Raw genomic sequence first — 19,458 nt, forward strand, 5'->3', positions numbered from 1 at the left:
ACTTTAACTTTCCAAATATAAATTGGGGTCAGGGCTCTTTTTCATCTGTGAAGGGGAGACATTTTATCAACTTTCTGCAGGATAATTTTATGGTGCAGCTTGTAGAAGATCCCACAAGAGGTGATGCATTGTTGGACCGCGTGATTTCCGTGTCAGTTTGTCAGTGTCCGGGATCCTCTTGGGAACAGCGATCATAATATAATTATTTTCCTCTTAAACTGTAAAAAGCAGAAACAGGTGGTAAAATCAAAAACTTTGAATTTTAAGAGGGCTAATTTCCAGAAATTCAGGGCTGCACTACAGGATATACTGTAGACTGGGATCAGATTCTGTCAAATGATGATACTAATGTTAAATGGGAGAAATTCAAATCTATCCTGGGTTTTTATACTTCTAAATTTATTCCAATAGGCAACAAGTATAGACGGGCGAGATTACACCCTGTGTGGCTTACAGCTACAGTTAAAAGGGCAATTAATGAGAAAGAGGGCATTTAAAAAATATAAATCTGACGGGTCACCTGAGGCTTTAAATACTTAAAAAAACTTGCCAAAATCTGTAAAAGGAAATCAAATCAACCAAAATACAAAATGAAAGACAGGTGGCTAAAGATAGCAAAACAAATCCCAAGTAATTTTTTAAGTATATCATTGCAGAACAAAATGGGTAAGAACAGGTTGGACCCCTTTATTCTGAAAATGGGGCATCGTTGAGTGGAGATCAAGAGAAGTCGGAGATACTTAATAGGTTTTTTAGCTTCGTTTATACGATAGAAGAAAGAACTTCTGGGTGGTGCCAGTGCAGGTCATGCATCCTGTATCATACTAGACTGGCTGAATATAGACATGATCCAATCTAACCTCAATAAAATCAATGTGTACAAGGCTCCTGGACCAGATGGGTTACACCCCAGAGTTCTTAAAGAACTCAGTTCTCTTATTGCTGTACCGCTGTCTAAAATCTTCAGAGATTCCGTAATGTCTGGTGTGGTGCCAAGTGACTGGCGCAAGGCAAATGTGGTGCCAATATATAAAAAGGGCTCTAGAACTTCACCAGGCAATTACAGGCCTGTAAGCTTAACTTCCATTGTGGGGAAAATATTGGAAGGGTTAGTAAAAGACTACATACTGGAGTATGTGACCTCAAATAGTATAATAAGTGACAGCCAGCATGGGTTTACTAAGAATAGAAGTTGTCAAACTAACCTGATCTGCTTTTATGAAGAGGTGAGTAGATGCCTGGATGGAAGAGCAGCTGTGGATATTGTGTTCTTGGATTTTGCAAAGGCATTTGACACTTTCACTCTGATGCCTGATGGGTAAAATAAGGTCTATTTTTTTGGCAGGAATTACTTGCAATTGGATTAAGAACTGGCTGAAGGATCGTATTCAGAGAGTTGAGGTCAATGATTCCTATTCGGAATGGTCACCAGTTATGAGTGGTTTACCCCAGGGTTCTGTGCTTGGTCCACTACTATTTAATATATGTATTAATGATATAGAGGTAGGAATTCATAGCACTGTCTATTTTTGCAGATGACACCAAGCTATGTAGTGTAATACCGTCTATGGAGGATGCTGCAGGGTGACTTGGACAAACTGAATGTTTGGTCATCCACTTGGCAAATGAGGTTTAATGTGGATAAATGTAAGGTTATGCACCTGGGGGCAAATAATCCAAAGGCAAAATATGTCCTTGGGGGAGTAAATCTGGGAGAGTCCCTTGTTGAGAAGGACCTGGGGGTACTAGTAGATCATAAATTGAATAACAGCATGCAATGTCAATCAGAAGCCTCAAAACCAGCAGGATCTTGTCTTGTATCAAAAGTGGTATGGACTATCGGGATAAGGATGTAATATTACCACTGTACAAGGCATTGGTTCGGCCTCACCTGGAATATGCTGTCCAGTTCTGGGCACCGGTCCATAAAAAGGATGCCCTGGAGCTGGAGCGGGTTCAACGTAGAGCCACAAAAATAATAAGTGGTATGGAGGGTCTGAGTTATGAGGAAAGATTAAAACAACTAGATTTATTTAGTCTGGAAAAGAGATGACCACGAGGGGACATGATTAATCTATTTAAATATATGAATGGTCCATACAAAAAATATGGTGGTAAGTTGTTTCAGATTAAATCAAATCAAAAGATGAGGGGGCACTGTCTCCGTTTGGAGAAATCAAGGTTTAATCACCAGAGGCGACAGGGCTTTTTTTTACTATGAGAACTGTCAATCTGTGGAATAGCCTGCCTCAGGCTCTGGTCACAGCAGGGACAGCAGAGAGCTTCAAGAAGGGTCTAGATGCCTTTTTACACCTAAATAACATTGATGGTTATGTTATATAGAATTGTTTCCCCTAAATCCCTTCCTCATCGAATCCCTTCCCTTACTTGGTTGAACTTGATAGACAAGTGTCTTTATTCAACCGTATAAACTATGATACTAAACTATGATACTATAAACTTCACCCTATGCCCACATTTGCTGCCATCGGCTGGTCAATTCAAGCCAGCTGATTGCAGCAATGAAAGAGTTAAGCGACGCTAAAGCAACATCATTTCAGTAGAACAGGAGGTGATCAGTGCTGTCTATGTAAGCACCAATCACCTCCTTCTGCCCGATGACAGGGGTGGCATTGTGCCACCATCCTGACTGATCAGATTGGATCATGACAGACAGATGATTTGCCAGCATGCAGCTTCTTTGGGAGATAGCGTCAGCAATCCATCTATCCTGGGTGGTCCCGAGTGGTTCTGCCTCATCCCCGCTTTTCTCCCAGCGCCCGATAGCATTGGCTGCTGTCCGACAAGGATACAGCAGCAATGGTAGGGACAACGCAGCATAGAGGGATAGAGAAAGTGTAATAAAAGGTGGTGATTGGCGCTGTGCTAGATAGAACCAGATCAATGCCGTGGAACGGTGTAAATCATTATCATGGGGGCAAGATGGCTGCCAGCCATCTTCCCTTGTGGTCCACAGGGTCCCTTCTCTTCTTTTACCTCCTCTTCCTGATTACGAGGTAGCATCATGCTACCTCCCAAATACATCTGATTGGTTGGTCTGTCCTGACGCACCAATTGAATCACTGGAGGGAGCTTCAAATTGGTAAAATCTGATCTGCACATTGCATTCTAGTCCTGAAAAGCATGCAGATCAGTGTTTGATACTAGTCTGTGCTTGTCTGGGTAGAAATAGTTGCAGGTGGCATCTGTTCTATTTGTGATCGTTTTGTATCTACTGCGGACCTGTTGCTACTTCCGTCTAATCCCTGTTCCAGACCCTTCCCTCCCCTGCAAACTGCCAACCACTGATATAAGGCTGGAAAAAGATGCCAGTCCATCAAGTCCCACCTTTAAGAATTAAATAAATGTTTTATCCCCATAACCCGTGATATTTTTTCTCTTCAGAAAGGCATCCAGGCCTCTCTTGAACATGTACATAGAGTCCGCCATAACAACCTCCTGCGGCAGAGAGTTCCATAGTCTCACTGCTCTTACAGTAAAGAACCTTTGTCTATGGTGATGGTAAAATCACCTCTCCTCTAGGCGCAGACGATGCCCCCTTGTCCTGGTCACAGGCCTAGGTATAAAAAGAGCTTTGGAGAGATCCTTGTACTGTCCGTTCAGGTATTTGTACATTGTAATGAGGTCTCCCCTCAGTCTTCTTTTTTTTAAACTGAATAATCCCAAGTTTTGTAATCAAGTAATTTTATTCTAGTTCTAGTTAGGGGCTTATTTTTTGCGAGAAGAGTTGTTCTTTTTAGTGGGCTTATTTTGGAGTGCATAACATTTTTTTAAATTACTTTTTAGAGCATTTTTTATAGGGTATTAATTAAAAATGATCTTTTTTCTTAACGTTTTTGGGTTTTTTTTCTACGGCGTGTACCGTGCGGGTCCAGTAACTATTCTGTTTTATTCTACAGATTGTTACGGACGCGGCAATACAAAATATGCGGGGTTTTTTTGTGTTTTTTATACTTTATTAAGTGTTTTTATAGGAAAGTGACATTTTAGGGGCTTATATTTTAATGCATTTATTTTTTATTTATTCTAATGTATTAACTTTAGTGTTTTTGACTTTTTTTTTAATTATACATACTTGTACTTGAACCAGTGATGCTCTGATCACTGGTTCAAGTTCAATACACTGCTCTACAATACTACGGAAGGGGTCTGACTACCAGGGAGACCGGGCAGCTCCGGGGCACATGCCAGTCCTCGGAGCTGCCCAGAATTGGATTGGATCCCCCGGTAAGCGGCACGGGGGATCCGATCCACAGCGCAAACACCCTTACAGGGTGTTAGGGGTTAACACCCGCGATCGGAGCCGGAGCCGGCTCCGATTGCGGGTGTTAGCGCAGGCTGTCAGCTGTACTAGACAGCTGACAGCCGCTGCTTCTGGTACTGGCTCCGTTCGTGAGCCGGTGCCAGAAGCAGGACGTTATAGAACGTCCCCGTGCGCTAAGTATCTAGCCCCGGGGACGTACTATAACGTCCTGGTGCGCCTAGGGGTTAAGGAGGATCACTCACCCCTTATATCCTCATAGGAGGCTCTCCGGTTAGTGCACTATATCTAAAAACCCTTCTTTCTCATCACATCATATATTGGTTTATGTATGTCTTTATAAAAAATTTTTAACTATGTATGATCACACCATTTGTTTACTAGTTTATTTATGTTTTTATATCAATTTGTATGTGTTCAAGTACTCCACATATCTGAATTTTACCATGCAATATATACGGACTACACTATCACTTTTCAAAGAGAATAGACTTGAATTTCCCATTATGTATATTATATGATCTGTTAGATCAAGTAGACTCTTCTACTACAGATTCTCTCCACCCCCAGAGAGACCAAAATCTTACAATTTTATATCTTTTAACCAGAACCCTGTATGTTTATATGGACCTGAGGAAGGGAGCGTTACGCCCCCGAAACACGTAGTCGAAATAAAGCATTATTGACTCTGAGAAGCGCGGTTTCACGTCCCGTTTTTTACCTCCACGAATACTGGCTATCTATCCCAGCTCAAGCATTGCCGGTATACTGGACAACGCAGCTTAATCTCAGCTCTACCTACTACTTGGAACCCCCGGACACACATTACTGTATTACTTTACCCTCTCTTTGATGCGCTGTGTTTTTTACCTGTGATTTTATGTAACTCTTTTTTGAAGTGTTATTCCACTACTATTAGTGAGTGACACACTTTGTGGCATGAGTTTAAACTATGCAGATCTACTTCTGCACCCTCAGCAGATTACACATGGATGATACATCTTTCTATATTCATTCGGCAGCCCCGGATGCAAGGATATCACTGGCATCATAGGGCCCCTTTGGAATATACATTCAAAAACCAATAGTGCTGGAGGTTTTTTTGCTTACAGTAACAGAGTTCAGGATACTTCAGTAATCAATGAGTATCTGACATATGGCCCTTATATATATTGTTACTGTAATGACCTTACTCCATTCCAATTTACACTATGTACCATGATCAGAATGGTTAACATAGGAGTTCATTCTTCTTCCGCTCTGGCACTTTTTTTGTCACTCTTTAATATCCTCATTTGATATACTCCATATTGGTTTGGTCTCTTTCACAGTTTTGACACGCTAATGCATAACATGTAACTTTGTCAGGCTATAGATGCCAAATACCTTCCTGTGTATAAGGAGCAACTTGTATAGTTCAGACATGGTGTTTCTCCTCCTTCCATCTCTCAATGGTTGGGGTCTCCATTGCCGGTCTCTCCTGTGTTTGTGCGCCAGTTCTGATGGACTCGGTGGTTATGCACAGGGCGCACAATGTGTTTCTCGACTTCCAGGTTGCTGCGGTGCCTATCTGCTCACACATAGTGCGTTCTGGTAACGCAAGATGTTCTGTAAACGAGGTAAGTATGTTGCGTGGATAGCACTTGCCAGACAGCAGTGCTACAACAGAGTCTACCCAGAACTCCTGAATTCCTTGTGCCTGTTATATGCATATGGTAATGTCTGTGTCTCTTGCTCTAGATCAGTGGTTCTCAACTTTCTAATGCTGTGACCCCGCAATACAGTTCCTCATGTTGCGGTGACCCCAAACCATGTACAAGAATATTGTATTTGTGCTAAAAAATGCAATAAAATCGTGGCTCCGATGGCTTTAGGCGACCCCTGTGTTTCGGTCGTTCGACCCCCACCGCGGTCGCGACTCACAGGTTGAGAACCACTGCTCTAGATGCTACTGAAGGGAGAAAAAGCTCCAGAAAGTCCAGACACAGGTGTAACATGTTAGCAGCCTCTGCCTGATGATTGTGAGACTGAGTTTTGTGAAGGGTGTTCCCCACTGCAGGAGGAGTCATCCTTACTGACTGACTCCAGGGCAGTTATAGAGACTACAGAATCTGACTAGGACACTGAGTTCTCTACTCATCATGATTTAAAATCCTGACAAAAAGTAACAAGCAACATTTCCCAACTTCCAATATTGGGCTCCCTAAACAAACAGGAGAATCTGTTACTGTGGATTCCCTCTCATTCAGCTGAAAAAAAACTGGTTCCAGCTCATTCTCTGCTCCTAGCCAGGTCAGAGGGAAAATTCTGGAAATTGCCCCTCTGCAAGGTTCTTTTACACCAGAATGGTCTCCTCACCTCAACCTGGACCATCTTCACTTTACGGCTTGGAAGCTGAAATGGGGCAACTGAGAAAATCAGGATTTTTGAATACATTATTTACTACTAGAAAACCAAAAACTCTGAAAGTTTATCAGCAAATTTGGAAGATCTGCAGACAACATCTGCTCCACGAATAAACCTCTACTACCATACTACCTCAGTGTCAGTACTACCTTCCTGTTCTGTGACAATTCCTTCAAGATGGCCTGAAAAAACGATTGCAATTCAATACATTGAAGGTTCATTTTAAGACCATAAATTTCACCATGGGAGGTGTCTTTTCTATGAACCTGCTTATTCTCCACTTCCGTCATGGGACCTGTCGGTTATCCTGGAAACACTTAGCCCAGAAGCCTTTTGAGCCAATCCAGGAGATAGCCCTACATCTTCTCTCCTGGAAAACTGTATTTTTGGTAGCCATCTGCTCTGCCCCCAGAATAATTGAGATCCAGGCGTTCTCGTGTAAAGAACCATACATGAGAATTATGAACGATTGTTTGACCCTTCGTACAATGCCAGGTTTTCTTCCCAAGGTTTCCTCGCAGTTAGCCTTGAACGAAGGAAGGAGTCTTGTAAGGAAGAACAAATAAGACTATGGGCTCTGGAGACAAAAAGAGCAGTGATATGCTCTTTGCAAAAAGTTGATTCCTTTAGACAGTCAGAAGCTTTATTTCTGCAATTCAGAGGTCCTAACTTGGGCAAAAGGGGAAGCAAACCAACCTTGGCAAGATGGAGCAAAAGTGTTATTTCTTTGTTATCAGCTAAAGGATATTCCTTCCAAATTGAATCTTGGAGCACATGCAACCAGATCTACAGCATATTCCTGGGCTGAGATGGCGTAGATTACACTGGACCAGATATGTAAAGCCGCATTCTGGTCAAACCCTTTAACCTTCGTAAAACATCCCGGCTGCTTAGTATGGCTGCCTCTACTTAATCCCACCCTTTTTTTTTTTTTTTTTTTTTAATTGCTTCTCACGTCCCATTCTGGGCTGTCTGAGGACGACCAGGAATATGAAAATTTACTCACCGAAAATTTTTGTTTCCTGTAGTCCAAAGGAAGCACAAGTAACCCCCCCCCCCCCCCCAATAAATTTTGATATTGCTGCATTAAGAACACATGTGCTAAATGCCTTGGGGCGTTTTATTATTGGGAGTCAATCACTATTGCTTATTAATTGTTATCTTCTGTCCAATAGGAGAAGATAGACTTTAACCATTCAGTGCTGCCTTCGGATTACAGGAAACAAAAATTTCGGAGAGCAAATTTTCACAATATATGTGTATATGTGTACATATGTATATATCATATATCACACAGTGGTATTATACGAGCACATTACATTATGTATACCTATTGATTTGGTTTTAATTATTTGTTTTCTTCTAACAGGTTATTGGGCTATTAGATGTTTTTACCCCAACAAAGTCATTTGAGGAGTTCAGTGATGTGTGAGTACATGGCTAATTTATATAACGTATTGATGTTGTATACCCCATAGTAAGAATTGTAACATTTCTTAATCTTCCAATTCCTTCTGCCTCCACACTGTACTATAAATATCTTGAACATACATTTTGGCTTTGCTAAATGGACAGGTTCTTTTAAAAATAAAGTGGAATACTACTGTTAAAGCACCAGGGCTTCAGTTTCTGATGGTCCGTTTTTACACGGAGGCTGCTGAAGTGACATGACAAAAACAGCATTATGTACATGACTGTTGTCGGTCTATGATTTATAAAATGTGTGCTTGCTGGTTTTCATGGACTGGCAACAGTGCCGAGGTCTGGAATCTGCTGATTTTATTGATGTGTAATTCCTGTTGCAGGTGAGGGCACATATATATTACACCAACATATAATCGGGAAAAATGTACAAAGCAGAAAATGTACTTTTAGATCTAGATTTGTAAATGAAATAGCTTATCTTTGTCAGTTAGCACAGTGTCCACACAATAGAGAAATTACCAGGGAAAGATATGGAGGACTGTATAGGGTGAACGCTGAAATCTCCTTTTGCAAGAAAGAGCTTGTATGGTGTCTGATAGATCTCTTGGGTTATAATGAGTAAACACTCATAGCCGATAGGTCCATGGGGCGCTGCAGTTTCACCAATTGGAACTTGGAGAATGAAGGCCTCCTAATAAAAAAAAATGATTAAAGAATGAAAGGTGTGAACGTGAGTGCAATTGGTGTGAAAAATATATACTGTTAAACATACAGTCATGGCCAAAGGTTTTGAGAATGATATAAATGTTAATTTTTACTGCATCAGGTTTTATAGTTGGCGGGAGGCTGTATGCAGCTGTTGGCGGGAGGCTGTATGCAGCTGTTGGCGGGAGGCTGTATGCAGCTGTTGGCGGGAGGCTGTATGCAGCTGTTGGCGGGAGGCTGTATGCAGCTGTTGGCGGGAGGCTGTATGCAGCTGTTGGCGGGAGGCTGTATGCAGCTGTTGGCGGGAGGCTGTATGCAGCTGTTGGCGGGAGGCTGTATGCAGCTGTTGGCGGGAGGCTGTATGCAGCTGTTGGCGGGAGGCTGTATGCAGCTGTTGGCGGGAGGCTGTATGCAGCTGTTGGCGGGAGGCTGTATGCAGCTGTTGGCGGGAGGCTGTATGCAGCTGTTGGCGGGAGGCTGTATGCAGCTGTTGGCGGGAGGCCTTAAGAACTACAAAATATGCCCTTCTCAAAGCTTTCTCCCTTTTTTATCCCTGCCGTTTTCCACTAAAGAACTATCCATATATTGGGAATTTCCATATTTGGAAGCAAACGTATAAATGTGTGGTGCAATTACCTTTTTAACCCCCTTCAAAAATAAAATGCTGGGGACTAAAGCAACGTGTGCTATCCATTAGCAATTTATAAGCATAATGATATTTTACATAAAACTTCATTCATCATGCACAAAATACCTCACATATATTCATAGTGCATGTATTTCATAGTACGTATGTGTATTACAGTGATATTACAAATGTATGTGTATTACAGTGATAATATTACAAAAGTGCAGGTATATCAAGGAAAATATTGATATTTACACTTCATAGGTAACGTACTTCCAGAGGGATCCTGTTTTAATTATTGAATGAGTTAGCGTCTCCAAAACTCTACGGCGTATGTCAGAGTTAAAGGCACCCCTAATATCCCCTATTATACCCTAATGTTACTAAGCGTCTCAAAAACATGTGCATCACAGACTGCCGGATCGGCCCAATGAATAACAAATGTAAGGGCAGCCTTATTAGAAAGCGGCAAACACATCATCTAAGCCTTTAGTATACTACACCATAGTCTGTAGACGCATAGTACAGTACAGTGCAGAGAGCATCATCATCAGATATACTATAACAGATATACTAGACTCCTATAACTGACCTGTTTGTCTACTTTATTAACCCCTTAATGACCGCCGTATCAGCTTTTTACGACGGTCATTAAGGGTACTTCTTCTGACGCGTACGCCTTTCTACGGCGTCAGAAGAAGATTTCGGGACACCGGGTCTCGCTGGTGCCGGTGTCGGGCTGTGATCTTACAGCCCAGACCTGGCACTAACACCTACCGCAGCCCCGGGTTCCGACGAGTGACCCGGGGCTTCCTGCTCCTCTTCTCGCTGGGTTCTGCCTTCCTGCGCAGCATGCTCAGTTACTTTCACTATACACTGCAATACAAGTGTATTGCAGTGTAAAGGCTTGAGCAAGCGATCCGACGTTCGCTTGTTCAAGCCAAGAAGTAGAAAATGTTAGAAAGTAAAAAAAAAATGAAATCATTTTATTATATAATTAAATAAATGTCCCATAATCTCCCCAGTTACACATGAAATGCAAATAAAGTATATAAAACACAAAAATGCTTACATATCTGGTATCACCGCGTCCGTATCAATCTGTACAATAAATCTAAATCCATATTGAAACCGTTCGGTGAACGACGTAAAAAACTCGAAAAACTTCCCATAATATACAATTTTTCATCAAACACCATCACAAAAAATGTTCTAAAAAGTGATCAAAAAAAGTTACGTTCCCTAATATGATACGACTGAAAAGAACTCTTTTTGCAAAAAATAAGCCCTCAACCAGGTCTGACAACAGAAAAATACAGAAGTTATGGCCCTAAAAAGTTGTCAATAGTAAAAACAATGCGATATTCTCCAATATTGGTTTTGCTCAGGAAAATTGAGCAAAGATAAGCAAAACTATATAAATTTTGGTATCACCGCAATCGCAGTAATCCAGAGAATAAAGATTAAATATTATTTTTATGTTGCGGTGAGCGGGGGAAAAAAATGCTAAAAATCAAAAATAAAAATTGATGATTTTGTGTCCCGCTTGAAATGGTTAATAAAATCTCATGAATAAGCTATAGACCCCCAAAATAAATTATCTATACATCGTATCTCATCCGGTAAAAAATAAGCCCTCATATGTTTGCATTACCAAAAAAAAAAAAATGTATAGGTTTTACAATGTGACAATACAAATCTGCTGTGAATGGCGCCTCCATTCATTCTATACTTGGCCGTGCGCCCGTACAGAAGTTTGCCACCACATATGGGCTATAAGTACACTCGGGAGGAATTGGGCATCAAACGTTGCAGTGCGTTTCATCATTTAATTTATTCTGAAACTGTCAGTTTGGCCTAAATGAATGTATTTTCCAAAAAAATTCCATAGTTTCTAAATCGCAGGTCCATATTGTTTTAACCCATGTGAAACACTTAAAGGGTTAATAGACTTAATAGAAGTTGTTTTACAGTGGGGTCTTTTATGGGGTGTTACTATTATTTAGGCCTTTCAAAGTCACTTGGAAGCTGAGTTGTCCCTCAAAATGTGAGTTTTGGCAATTTTCCTGAAAATGAGAAAAATGGCACCTAAAGTTCTGCACCTCATAACATCCTAGAAAAGTGAGAGGACACATAAAATATCATCTCAACATAAAGCAGACATTCCGTAAATGTTAATTAGCAAGCTTTTTGGGTAGTTTTACTTCCTGTCTGGAAAGCAGAACATTTCAAACTTGGAAAATGAAGAATTTTTACAAACTTTTGCCAAATTTTCCCTTTTTTTCAGAACGAATCACAATACTTTATCATTTTATAACTAACATGAAGTACAATGTATCACAAGATAACATTCTCAAAATTACCGGGATTTATTAAAGCGTTCCGAAGTTATAACCAATTATCGTGAGACATGTCAGATTTGAAAAATCAAGTGTGGTCATTCAGCTGAAAACTAGTGAATTTATCAATACATCGGTATTATTGAAATATAGGGGCTGATGATATATTAACTCCCCCTACATTTTAATTGTAGCCGGATTCCACCCTTGGCACCCTTGAGACTGCTGGTAATGTCACCCGGCAGTCTCCAAGTCTTGTGTACATGCACTGAAACTCTCCTTGTGCATCCGGCTTTATAGGAGTGCAGCTACGCAAGGAAAGTCCACAGCAGTATTGACATATTCAAGAGAAATTAAGTAACACACTTTGGTGTGCATGTTCTCATTTAATCTTTTGTGAGTGTGTACATTTTTGGGTACATTAAAAGGTTATTAACCTTTTTAATGACCACTATGTTGTGTTTTTATGGCGTTCCTTAAGGATACATTGGGTCCATTAATTATTCATTGGGTCCCACAAGTGCCGGTGTCGGGCTGTGTCGTCACAACTCAGACCCCCACTAACACCAGGGATCAGAAAAAAACCCTTATACAACGTGGGCAAGCATGTCCCCCGTGCTTCGGACCACTTCCCCCTGGTGAGCTTACCGTTGGAGCCGATCTATCCTGCCGCAGACCCGAGAGCTCTCAAATTTTTTTCACTATAATAAAGCCTAATTTGTAATGAAAAAAACAACTATCCTGGTAAATTTAAGTCTTCCAAAGTTGTTGTTATCCAAAGTAATCAATGTCAGATTTGTAAAAGATGGCCTGGTCATTAAAATGAAAACAAGGGGTTAAGAAAATTGCTTGCCGTAGCTGGGAGTCCTGTGACAAACCCTTTAGGCGTTGTTGTCAAACTTTACCACGGCTCCCTCCATTAAAAAGACGGATACTACTTATTAACAGTGTCATTCCCCACTACCGGTCCCTGTATACCAACAGGAAGTGTCCCCAGAAGTTTGATCGCATCTGGTCCAGATGGTGCGCGACTCCCCATACAGCCTTATAACCACATGTGATATATACTCCTCTCCATGATGAAGGAGACTGAGCGTGCTGGTATGTGTGTGTGTGTGTGTGACTGATTCTCTATGTGTCAATAGTTATTTGTGTTGTATCAAGATGTCTGGCTGCATTATCCTGCTGTTATCTACTGTGTAATATCCCTCAGGTAGTTTTGAAATACAGCAAGAACCTGACTGTTACCATGGCTGTTGTATAATAATCCTGTAATGGGGGGAAGGAAATATGTGACAGACAATCTTGTTTTCTGGTTTTGTTTATTATAATTGTATAAAATTTCAAAAATTGCAAAAATAAATACTTTTAAAAAAAAAACTTTACCACGGCTCCTATAGGGCTTTTGTGTCTGCCTCAGTCAGGATCACCCCATCTACCCCTGGCCCAGGTTTCAGGGGTACATCAGAGCTACATCGGTGTAGTCCCAGAAAGAGACAGTTAAACGTGTTAACAAAACTGTAAATAAAAGTTACAATAAAAAAAAGTATTAAAAGTCCCCTAATTTTTTTAAAAAATTTGCCATTTTTGAAATTCGAAATCATTGCGTTTTCAGGCAGATAGATTTTCCACCTAAATAAATAGATGAATATAATTTCCCATATGTCTACTTTACATTTTCATCATTTTTGAAATGTCTGGATAATTTATTTGGATGTCACGCGGCTTACAAATTGAATATCGCTTTTCTGGATTTTCAGAATTGACTATTTTAGGGATAAATACTGTTTTGAATGAAATTTTACATATGTAGCATCAAAACCCCCTATATAACCAACCCATTTTCAAATCTGCACCCCTCAAGCTTGTTAACCCCTTGAGATCTTTATAGTAATTGAATCAAAAGGGAAGTGAAATTTAGAATGGTCAAATTGTGCCGGTTATACATTCATTAAGCCCTAAAATTTACACATTTTCCAAAAGATAAAACCCACCATACAATTTGTTCTATAATTTCTCCTGAGTACAGAGACCCCCCACATGTGGCCGTGACTTGTTTTATGGGCGCACAGCGAGGTGCAGAAGGGAAGGAGCTCCCTGGAACTGCCAGGATTTTAGTTTCCTCATTGCCCCGTTTTGCAGGCTATAAAATTTTTGCTCTTTGGGCCATGTGATGGCATTTTTTTGTGGGATGAGATGCTTTTTCCAGTGTTACCATTTTGGGGTTGCTAACCCCTATTGTTGAAAATGTAAGAATTTTTTTTTAGGTCAGGAGTAGAAAAGCATCAATTCTGTATTGGATTTTTAATTTTTTTTTTTTTTTTTTTGGTGTTCAACGTAAATCGTGTTATCTTCATTCTATGGGCCGATACATTACGGGGATACCAGACATGAATATTTTTTCTTACGTTTTACTAAATTTGTCAAATAAAACACTAATGTGGGGAAAAATCTATCATTTTTGTATTGCCGTCTTCCAAGTGGCTACAGGGCTGTTTTTTTTTTTTTTATAAATTTTTATTTTATTCATTTTACAAAAATTTACAATCTTTCAATCAACCATGTGAAAATGTTTAAAAACTTAAGACATGACATAGCTTTTTGAGTTAACAAAGTTTCACAAAAATACGTAATTTCTTAAAAAAACACATCCCATAACCAAGTAAGTATTATACTATAAAATGCTTCGACCCAAAATACCAAAGTTAGCGTAGTGTTTAGAATGGTTAATATTAATAATTTGCCTATATTTCCCATATTACATGTTAATGCAAAAGGTACTAAATTTAATCCATGCCCACCCCAATAATTCCCCACCCAAAACCCCAACCCCAGAGAAGAAGAAAAAAAAAAAACCTGTGTCTCTCTCTCACCCTTGTCCCCCCTAGTAGCAATTCACTCTCTTCCCATCATCAGTATCTCTTTCCGACAGAACTTGGCGTCAATCCATATCTGCCAGTCTCTGCTTATTTTTTCCCAACCAGCTCCACCTCTCAGCATACTCGCAAAGCCTCCAGCTAGAATGGTATTATTCACAGTTCTCTGCCACATCCCAACTGTCGAACTATCCTTAGCTATCCATTTCCTTATCAGGCAGAACCTTGCCACAAATAATAGTTTAATCAGAACGTGCTGTCTAACATTCTTTCTACGGTGTCAAATATACCCAGGACGCAGGTCAGGAGTGAGTCTGATATGTCAACCTCGAAGATCCTTTCAATATCTTCCAATACATCCCCCCAAAATGACCTAATCTTTGGACAGGACCATAACATATGTATATCATCGGCTTTTTCCCTACCGCACTTGTTGCAGTAAACAGTCCCTCTGCCAAATCTAGAAAGGATTTTCGGGGAGTAGTATATACGATTTAGGATAAATAATTGGGCGAGGCCCTGGGCCGGGACCAAAAGGACCCTTTTTACATCCCTAAGTACCCTTTTCCAGGTTATTTCCTCAATGATGCCCACCTCTCCAGTCCATTTATCTATTATTCTCATCAAATTATTTTGATGACTATTCACCGGAAGAAGCCATGAGAGCTTATTATTGTTAATTTTAAAGCCCAACCATCCCTGGAGACGATCCATGATTGGGTGGGAATCCCCCACGCAACCCACCGATTCTTCCAATGCCCTCCACCAAGACTTTAACTGTAGATATGTATAGTGACCAGATCCTTGTAGGACCAAAAGGCATGGACAAGATCCTCCTAAGTAGTGGCAGAGACAGCAGTGTTACTGTGACTAATGATGGAGCCACCATTCTAAAGGCTATTGGAATTGACAATCCTGCTGCTCAAGTATTAGTAGATATGTCCAAAGTCCAGGATGATGAAGTAGGTGATGGAACAACATCAGTGACTGTACTTGCAGCTGAGTTACTTAGAGAGGCTGAACTTTTGATTGCTAAGAAGCTTCATCCACAGACTATAATTTCTGGTTGGAGACAAGCTACTCAGGTTGCCAGAGAAGCACTGCTTAAAGCAGCATTGGATCATGGAAATGATAAAGAGAAGTTTGAGACTGATCTTCTGAATATTGCCAGAACAACACTGTCTTCTAAGCTCTTGACTCACCATAAAGATCACTTTTCAAAACTTGCTGTGGAAGCTGTTCTGAGGCTAAAGGGTTCTGGAAATCTGGAGGCTATACATGTCATTAAGAAGCTAGGAGGAAGTCTAACAGAGTCCTATTTGGATGAAGGTTTCCTGTTGGACAAGATAATTGGAGTAAACCAGCCAAAACGTATTGAAAATGCAAAGATACTTATTGCAAATACCGGAATGGACACTGACAAAATAAAGGTTTTTGGTTCACGTGTACGTGTGGACTCTACTGCAAAAGTGGCTGAAATCGAATTGGCAGAAAAAGAGAAGATGAAGGAGAAGGTGGAGCGGATTCTAAAACATGGCATCAACTGCTTCATTAACAGACAATTGATCTAAATTCCTCCAGTAATTGCCAGAAGGATTTGAGAACTCCATTGTTAAATATTTGTTTAACATATTTCACATTCTTCTCTATCCATGGTCTAGCATTGGAGTCGGGCACCTTCCAGAACTCATTGCCCCAGGGGTAATGGAGGCGAGTCCCATGATGTTAAATTTGGCCTTGAGTTCTTCCCAAACTCCTGCCATAAGCTTCAGAGTGGTCAATGAACTGTCTTTTTTGTGGCACTTCCAGATCCCGGTCTCAAGTAGTTCTAACACGTTATAACTGTACTGTTTTAGCTGGTATTTACAGTGGGTCGCCAAGGGAGGTTATCCCAAACTAAGATTTACTTTGTTTGGGAGATAATAAAATGCATTTTCAAATCCGGTAAACCAAACATGCCCTTCTCGTGTGGTTGTTTAAGAACTTCCATCTTAAGGCGGGGTTGCTTGCCTCGCCAGACCAGGTCGGCCAATAGGCTTTCAATAATCTTAAATATCTTATTTGAAATCATTACCGGGGAGGCCGCTAGGGTATATAGGAGCTTGGGAAGCATTATCATCTTGGCTACCGCAATTCTTCCCATCATAATCAATGGAAGTTTTCTCCACACCTGAACTCTCTTCCTTAAATCAGCTACCAATGGGAGAATATTTTTACCTACATAATCCATTAGATTGTCTGAAATGTGAATACCCAGGTATTTTACCGTTTGGCCCCTGTCAATAATAACCAGTTCCTGAGGGAGGTGTACTTTTGCTATATCTAGGGGCATCCATGACGATTTATGCCAATTAATGCGTAATCTGGAGAAATTCCCAAAGTCCCCGAATACCCCAAAAACTTTTATCAATTGACTTGTATTCCACCAGATATAGCAAAACATCGCCGGCATATAATATTTTTTCATGCGTTCCCTCGTATCTAAATCCGACGATGTCATGATCTTGTCTTATTTTACATGCCAGCGGCTCCATGGCGATTGCAAAAAGGAGTGGAGAGAGTGGGCAGCCTTGTCGGGAACCTCTTCTTAATCCGAAGGGTCTAGAAACCTTTCCATTAATTAATATTCTTGCTGATGGATCAGAGTATAAGAGTTTCACCCAGGAGATGAACTTCTGGCCAAAACCCATTTTTTCCATTGTTTGCCATAAAAAGTTCCATTCCAGGGTATCGAATGCCCTGGAAGCATCCAAGAACATCAGGGAACGCTGTCCGGGGTTAGATGGCATGACCTGCATATTTAAAAAGAGCCTACGGAGGTTGTCCAATGTCGAACCTCCTGGCATAAAGCCGTTTTGGTCCACATGTACCACCTCCCTAATTACTGCCCTCAACCTTTCAGATAAGACCTTGGCAAGTAACTTGTTGTCAACATTAATAAGAGAGATGGGTCGATAGGCCTCGACTTTACGTCTATCTTTGTCAGGTTTTGGTATTAATGTAATAAGTGCCTCTCTCATTGAGGGGGGTAGACACCCCTTCTCTAAGGAGCAATTCCAGACCTCAACCAGATGCCCCAGGAGTTCTTCCTTGTATAAATCATAGAATTCAAAGGGAATGTCATCCAATCCCGGCGTGCTGCCCCCCGGTGCTCTGGCTAGCACCCGCTGGACCTCCTCCACGCTGATTTCCCTATCTAGGGCGTCTTTCCCCTCCATGGAAACCTGTGGGATGATACAATCCCCTAAGTAATCTGCTATTTCTTTTTGTGATGCAGGATTCAAGGATGAATAGAGGTCCTCATAATACTTTGTAAAGGTTTCCATAATCTCCTCAGGGATGGTCGTAAACCCACCTCCAGGTTTCTCAACACCCATAATATACGTATTCTCCTAATTGTCTCTGACCAGATTAGCGAGCATTTTTCCAGAGGTGTTTGCCTGTATACATCCTTTCTTGGACTGCGGCAATTAATAGACAAAACTGGAATGACACGCGTGCATGTTATACTGACCTGATTAAAATGCAGACAGGAAAATTGCAGCGTAGGTGACCTAAGAAATTCTTGTTCCATTTTCTTAACCCTCTCTTCCAGTTCCAACAGACCCCCATTTAATTGTTTTTTATACCTACAAAGTTGAGATTTATATTCCCCCCGAATGAAAGCCTTAGCTGTGTCCCAAACAATATCCTTTCCAGCTGACACCTTATTTACCAAAAAAATTTTTTCCAGGGTGCTAGTGAACCATTCTTGTTTTCCTAAAACCCCTAACCATGTTGATGAAATTCTTATCCCATTGGATGAATGCCGAACTCCTACTTTAAACGTTATCACCACCGGTGCATGATCCGATACCCCCTTGCTCCCGAAACAAATCTTACCTACTAAGTGTAGGGCCTTACCATTGGTTAAGGCCATATCTATACGTGAAAAGGCTTGATGTGAAGCAGAAAAGCAGGAAAATTCATGTTTATCCGGATTGAGTATTCTCCATGTGTCATACCACTTGAAATCCCTAACCAATTTTTCTAATATTGAGTTTTTATGTGAAGAAACCTTCCTGTGCAAAATGCGCCGAGTGTCGATGTGATAATCCATTACTGTGTTATAATCACCAATCAGAATTGTGAAGGGGTCTGCTATCTCGGAACAGAAGGTGTACAACTGGATGATGACATTGGAGGAGAAGGGTGGAGGCACATAAATATTTGTAATCGCCCACCTCTTACCCTCAAGCGTACCTGAAAGGAATATAAATCTGCCCTCAGAATCTATTCTTACCCTATCTTCTATAAAGCTACAGTTTCGATGTCTAAGAATGGAAACACCCCTGGATTAGGACAAATAAAATGAGTGATATGACTTCCCTATCCAGGGTTTTTTTTTTAGAACATCCCTTTTTTTCCCCCACAAGATGGGTTTCCTGGATAGCAATTATATCCGGAAGGTGTCGCCTTATTAGATCAAAGACCACCACTCTCTTTGCGGGGGTACCCAGACCTCTAACGTTCCATGACTATATTTTCCATGCCGCTAGGTTATCTTAGATTTAGCCTTTATCATGGGAAGTAACAGGAACGGGGAACAGGAGAGAGAGAGAGACACGGAGAAGAAAAAAAAAAAGGAAATCAGAAATCCCACCCCACCCTCCATGTAGCCGATTCCAAGGCCCATATGTCGCATAACCCATGGGTCTCAGTTACAGCCTCTATCCTAAGCATCCCCCTCCCCCCAAGACCACACCTCCGCAATCCACCCCACAAATAACAGAAATTAAGAGCGAGAACAAATTCATT

General features: G+C 40.9%; 1 protein-coding gene and 1 pseudogene across 4 annotated transcripts in view; both read left to right on the top strand.

The window, feature by feature from the left end:
- The window catches only part of LOC140118847 (mitogen-activated protein kinase 14), a 337,108-nt gene that overhangs the window by 23,986 nt on the left and 293,664 nt on the right, over nt 1-19,458 (top strand). For all 4 annotated transcript variants that reach the window (XM_072137220.1, XM_072137218.1, XM_072137219.1 and 1 more), the window contains exon 3: nt 8,058-8,116. In XM_072137220.1, coding sequence (XP_071993321.1) covers nt 8,058-8,116 — 59 coding nt within the window. The remainder of the gene's footprint in view (nt 1-8,057; nt 8,117-19,458) is intronic.
- On the top strand, nt 15,474-16,232 carry LOC140116643 (T-complex protein 1 subunit beta pseudogene; annotated as a pseudogene).

Source organism: Engystomops pustulosus, chromosome 2 (genome assembly GCF_040894005.1).
Source record: "Engystomops pustulosus chromosome 2, aEngPut4.maternal, whole genome shotgun sequence".
NCBI classification, from domain to species: Eukaryota; Metazoa; Chordata; class Amphibia; order Anura; family Leptodactylidae; genus Engystomops; species Engystomops pustulosus.